Genomic DNA, 6580 nt, shown 5'->3' with positions numbered 1-6580 from the left:
GCATCCGATAGATGTGTAGGGCTGTAAGCTAAAAACAACGAGAAAGCTCGAAGTTTATTCAACTTTCACTACATAAATTTTCCTTCCTTGTTCGACAATTCATTATTAGCATCTGCAGACCTAATCCAACACAGCTTTGTAGCAAGTCGATCAAGCTTTCTATAATAAAAACCCTAGACCGACTATCCTCTCTCCCTGCAATTTTTATCCTTCGGAATTAGCAAGGGTAAAGGAAAGAGGAGTCCAAAAATGGAGTGTCAGAGGCATCCACCTCTCGCTGGGTTGGATGAGGGAGACAGGTTTAAAGAGCGGCTGTCATCGGAGATGGATTTAGCCGATGGAGGTTTGGTGCTCTCTCCAGTGTAGCCTAAGAGCGAAGGCAACAGCTCGTGTGACGTTTTCTTTCCCCCTTCTGTTTTTTTAATTTCTGGTAAGGTGGTAATTTTATAGTCATTACCATTAACATAGATAGGTTAGTACATGACGCATTTTCATTGGATGGAGTGGTAGGTATTCTTGTAATACTGGAGTTATTTTCTTTATTAACAAACGAAAAATACATCGCCTTGTATATATACTAAACAACGAGCATTAGGGTTGATTGACGCGCTGCCGGATTACGGGGCTCATGTCACAAACATTACCAAGTCAAACTTGACTTGCCTGATCTCTTAATTTAATGCCCCAAAAAAGAGCCACCTCGAGCTGCCTCAAATTCAAAAATATCGAAACTTCATGCATCCCAATAATTGGCAAATACAACTACTCTACACAAAATCCAGGACAGAGGAACCGCGAAAATCTTAGCCTATAGAAAGAATCGTGAGCTGAAAATGCGGTCAGTCTTCTTTTCCCCTCATCATGACTTTGCCACTACTGCCTTTACTCTGCCTTGGCTCCGATTTATCCTTTGCTTCTTCTGTCCACTCTCTCTATGCTCCTCCCCTCTTTCATGGGAATCCACATCTTCATATCTGATTGGTTTAATAATCAGCCCTTGTTTTTTCACCACCTGCATGGGATGCCTTCCGGATTAGAGAACAGTTGCGGCAAAATAATCGAGCATCCACGAGATATAGAGAGAGCATAACATATATAAATGCATTTTAGCCAGACTCATCAAATTTTTCATAATACAAAGACCTTCCACATCCAAAAATGAACAATCAAAGTTAATCATAAGAATATAGGAATCTGAATTTGTGAGAAAATCACTCACTTCAGGCCGATTAAGAGCTCTGACAGCTGTTGCAGGATTGAATTCAGGCCCTATAGGCATGCGGATGCTCTGCTCAAAAACTTCCTTCGATGTGAAAGGGTAAGGCAGTGTTCCTGTAAGCAATTTTTCTGCCTGCAAAATCCAAACAGAGGTACAGATTATTTAACTACCACAACAAATACCAAAATCTTTGGACCTACAAGATAAACAACACAAAAGGGCAACCCTAGCTCAAGCTAGCAAACAATCACTTTGATACAAGAACAGGAAAACAGTCTTTCATCTTTACAGCATTTCACAAACGATGATTTTATTTCCTATACAAGTAGCATTTCAACTTAATCAATATTACAATCTCAAAATAATACTCTCGTTCAATTGAAAGCTTCTTAGCCAGAAGTTAAAGGACACTGATTTTATATTCATTATCACAATGTGATTTTCAACAGGAGACAGCAGAAAAAGATGCCTGGTGAATCATACAACAAACATCACTAACCTTTTTATCCAACTTCTCTGAGATGATAACATGTTTAAGATGTACATCCTTCCTTTTCCTCAGAGCCTCGTCCCTTTTTCTCTTTGCATTTTCATGCTCTTCCAAAACCCATGAAGGCAAACCTTTCTTTTTCTGTACACGAGTCCATTGGCCCCAGCCAGGAAGTTGAACAGGTTTTTCAGGTTCCGGATTTTCCTCGTTCATAATTTCCTCTTTATCTTTGCTAAATTCTTCTTGCACATCATCCCCTGCAAAAGCTTCACGTATAAGCTCTGCTTGGGAAGGAAGCTTGTAAGATGATTTGTGCTCTGAAGACAAAATCCCATCCAGCATCTGTCCTTCACTATCCGCATCACTATCCTCCCCTACTTCCTTCAGGGTTCCAGAGAAGAGTAAAAATTGTAAGAAACAGCCAATTATAAGAAGAAAAAACAGAGTACAACAGATGAGGTCATACCTCTAATTCTATATCTTGATTATGGGTAACAGGTTCAACAACTTTCTGAGACCTTTTGCCATTGGTGTCAACTTCATTTCGACTGCTGCTCATCTGCTAGTTATGCACAGTTTATTCTCAGGTTACCCAATCCATCCATATGGAAGAACAGATACAAGTTTAAAAAAAGAAGGCAAACATTACCTTTTTCCATGTGTCTGAATGAAGCATAGAAACTTCATATGTCGTCTTGGGACCTAGGTCTTTAACAAGTTCAGAAATCTGCAAAGAATTATGTTTTTCAGGTTTGCAGCCTTAGCAAAAGAGATACAATTTCAAAATAGGCTGGAAAGAAACCAAAATCCATTACCTTCAAAACAGAATCCTGAGGAGTGTTGGCATCTACATCAAGCAAAACAGAATTGACATTAATATTATTTTGCATATCATCTGTTCTGCCTAAACCAACATCAATGTCTTCTTCAGCTTCACTATCACTGGAATAACTGCTTGATCTGATCTTATTTTTAGGTTCTATAACCTGCATTTTAGATGCACCAAACACCCTTCGACCACTCACAGTGCCTGTTTTTGTAATTTTTGCCCCATCTGCATCCTCCAGCTGTATCAACGACGATTCAAACTCTTGAATAGCAAGCCTACCTTCTTCATCAGCTGCTTCCTTCTTTTTCTTCAATGCCCTTTTCTATACCAAAGCAAATTAAAAAGAAAAATAATGAGAAAAGATAGAAAATTTATTTAAAGCATCCATAGAAAAATCTTAGGGAAGAAGCAAATGACTGGAAGAGTATCATTTTCAAGCAAGGTGTTTAAAGTTTCTCCCTGGGAAGAGAGGAGCAAGAGGGGAGGGGGTAGTAAGAAGGCAAGCATCAGTTTAAAGAAGAGAAGCATATAAAAAGCAGACATTACCATGAAAGGTAAAGAAAGGACTCCCGAATCAGGCACTTCATCATCTTCTTCTAATACTCGTCTTGTCTTCTCTCTTGCTTGTGCTAGCAACTTAGGTGCCTTGTCCTCGTCTGAACCACCTGCATTTTCGCTATCTTCTTCATCGCTGCTGTCATCACTGCTGCTACTGTCCTTCATAGAGTTCATTTTCCTAGTCAAAAGAGCGTGCTGATGGAGTTGTTCAGCCATAGCTGCTCGAGTACCTTCATCTTGGGCATCCAAACCACGCTTAACAATACGTTGTGCCCATTTTGATTGGTTTTTGTGCCTTAAGGTCATGCGTTCCTGCATCAAATGTGCAAGGATAAGAGTGAGCATTTGAGTTCCATTAATTATCTTTAAAATTTTAGGGACATGAGGAATTTGTTTTTCAGAATTTTTTTGAAAACTATCAAAATTTTGATAGTTTTTAATTATTTCAATGGTAACTACAAATTTTTTTATAGTTTCATTAATCATGATAAGAGTTTCAAGGACATAAATAGTTTGATTTTCCGAATGTATTTATTAAATATATAGAAAATGATCAATCACCTCTGCACGTTTGAACTCTTGCTTCATTGCCAGTTCTTTGGCTTCTTCTGCATCCATCGGCATTCCTACAGATCCTTTCAATCTTTCTTTCTTCAACAACCGATGGTATGTTTTTGATTTTATCTTCTTGACACGTTTCATCTTCACCTCATGGCGGAAAAGAAGGCTCCGCATTTTTGCAATATGATTTCGACTGTTTACGTAATCTTCAAGGGATATCTTCCAAGCATCATGAAAAATATCAGTTTTGCAATAAAATAAAGAAAAACTGCAAATCATGCATCAATATGCATACAATTAAGCCTGATGAGACAAACAATTTTCAGGCACCCAGGCACCAAAACTATGACAACCGATTTCTCAAAGCTAAAAATTAAACAAAAATTGTCCAGATCACCCAACCCCTCCTCTGAGCACCACCTCCTTTTTTCCCCTACTGTTCTCATATGCAACTGTTATCTTGAGAATCTCTTTGCTGATCGAGAAAAAATACTCAACCAAATAAATAACATATTTAAAGTATTGGATGTTTGCTTTTAAAGACATAGAGAAGATCAACCTGAGTCAGAAATGTGTGAATCAAAAAATGGCAAGAAAATTGCTAAAATATGGGTAACAGAAAGAACACAGGAGCATAGGTGAACTGCATATAGAAAATATTAAGACACTAAATTGAATCAAGCAAGGAATATTTATGGCCTCCATACCTTATTTAATTCAAGAAGCCTAGAGCCATCTTCTTTATGAGCTGCCATAACCTTGTCATCATTAACTAATGAAGACATTTTCTTCTCAAACTCAGTTCTAGGCTCAAATTCGGATGCTATTGCCCCTACAGTTGAAAACCCTGAATCTGTATCTTTATCAAAAATAATGGTAGGTGCCTCCCTATTCCTCTTGACCAAAGGCTCCCATCTTGTAATATCTTTCTTTGATTGTTCATAAGCAGCATTCCTTTCTAGCCTGTCTCGATCCTCCTTGGGAAGTGGAGCTTGAAGAAGCTTTCCTTTTTTCTCCACATGACGAGTTATATTTCGAAGCTCTCTATAACCAGGTTTTCCTTGAATGCTTTCAAGAAGGTCTTCAATAGCAATGCGGCCATCACCATCCAGAACATCACGAGTAGGATTATATTCAGACTCTGGATATCCCTCGGATACAACAACTTTGTTTTTCTTCTGGCCTGGGAACAACATAAGTTTCAGGGCCATTCAAACCTCTAATTACTAAAACAACAAAAGCAGCAAGCAGATATTTTATGAAGGCAAATATATGAGGTGAAAATAGTAATGCTCTAACCTTGACTAAGTTTATATTCCAAGTATACAACACAATAAGAATCCATAAATGGATGTGAAAACAAGACATCTACTCAAACACAACTGGAACCCAAAAAATAATTACATGAGCATGAAGAATGTTTTCCTCTCAAATGGTATCCCCTATACATAATTCATGTCTGCATCTCTGAACATGTCTAGATGTAAAAGATGCTTACAAAAATTTCAGCTTCAAGTACCCTAACTTCATTGGTAAACAAGTAAGCATGCATTGTACATGAAAAGAATATCATGTACCCTACTAATCTTGAGAAATGGAAGTGATACCTTGAAAGGCCTGAGTTGGCATTCCGGTGATTCCTTGCAACATCCTCAGATGCCGTTCATCATCTTCATCTTCAACATCATCACCAAGTTGATCTAGGTCTCCCTTTTTACTCTTATGGTCAGCAATCTTATTTTCGCCACCATCAAAGTCATAATCGTCGTCATCCGATTCAACATTCTCATCCTACATTAATTGAAAAAATATTTGAGATACCATCTAAGAAAACCAATGTCGGTAGATTAAAAAAAGCCATCAATATAGCAAAATGAGTAGAGTAAAAAAAAACACAGTCAATCAGTATAGCAAATTCCGAAGCCATCAAGAAATAGAACAACATCTAATAACACACGAAATCCACTGTTCTAAAGTAAAATCCAGCAGTCGAACTAGCTGTTAATTAAACAGAAAATAATTTTTAGACAAGCTATGCTATGAATAAAATATATATATATATAGGGAGAGAGAGCTAGAAACCTTAAAATCCTCAGGTAACTTGTACTCGTAATTCTCAACGGAATCAAAGCGGCGGTTCTTCTTTGATTCCTCTTCAGGCAATCCTTCCTCGTATTCATAAACGTCGCCGTTAATACCTTCATCTTCTTCACTGCAGGATTGGTCATTAGGGTTGATTCGATCGAGCTCTTTCCTAAGAGATTGAGGTAAGCGTGGACCGGTCCGCCTTTTCTCGTCCTCACTCTTGCCGTATTTTTTGCTGAATTTGGACTTTTTGGTAAATTTTTGTGGTCTATCATGTTTCTTACCGTCTCTCGATTTTCTCTTCTTCTCTATCATCTTCATGGCTTTGTATTTCCAAATGCTAGATTAGTTCGGGTAACAGCGGCGGTGCTTGTAAAATCTCCACTCAAAGTTATACACGCCTGCCTAGTTGGGAATTGGGATGGATGAAAAGACGCCGTTTTGTAGAGGAAGAAGGTTAGGTTTCTTAAGCGACAGAGGCTCCAAGGTTTTGGCCTTATGGTTTTATATAAACGACGTCGTTTATCTCCTGGGCATGAGAAGGAATTGTCGAGTATATTCATTTATTGTACCGTAAAGGCATAAACATTTAACTAATCATCTTGTAATTAATCATGATTATTAAGATTACGAAAGGTTCAATCAATTTTCAAATCAGAATGTATTTTTTCTATTCTATTGAAGAAAAGTATGATATTTACGTTGTAAAAAGCCATCGTGAGTAATCATGATCTAAATAAAACTATTTATATGCGTCGCAATAAATTACATATAAAACCTAGTTACATGTCCCGTGCTATATTATGAATTCATCTTTTATTTTCATAAAAATATTAAA

At 37.6% G+C, this 6580-nt stretch overlaps 1 protein-coding gene across 1 annotated transcript; it reads right to left on the bottom strand.

Moving 5' to 3' along the window:
• Positions 1 to 513: 513 nt before the first annotated feature.
• On the bottom strand, positions 514 to 6213 carry LOC133692226 (uncharacterized protein C57A7.06-like). The gene is made up of 11 exons (XM_062113011.1): positions 5740 to 6213; positions 5265 to 5448; positions 4365 to 4840; positions 3658 to 3876; positions 3085 to 3408; positions 2525 to 2860; positions 2359 to 2436; positions 2176 to 2268; positions 1719 to 2090; positions 1220 to 1351; positions 514 to 1012 (listed from the first exon to the last, which is right to left on the bottom strand). The coding sequence occupies exons 1-11, from the start codon at positions 6061 to 6063 to the stop codon at positions 860 to 862; spliced, it is 2691 nt and encodes an 896-aa protein (XP_061968995.1). The 5' UTR covers positions 6064 to 6213; the 3' UTR covers positions 514 to 859.
• Between the last annotated feature and the right edge of the window lie 367 nt (positions 6214 to 6580).

The sequence above is a fragment of the Populus nigra genome, chromosome 4, assembly GCF_951802175.1.
Source record: "Populus nigra chromosome 4, ddPopNigr1.1, whole genome shotgun sequence".
Classification (NCBI taxonomy): domain Eukaryota; kingdom Viridiplantae; phylum Streptophyta; class Magnoliopsida; order Malpighiales; family Salicaceae; genus Populus; species Populus nigra.
The sequence above is the reverse complement of the archived record's forward strand: the minus strand, read 5'-3'. Positions and strand labels throughout refer to the sequence as shown.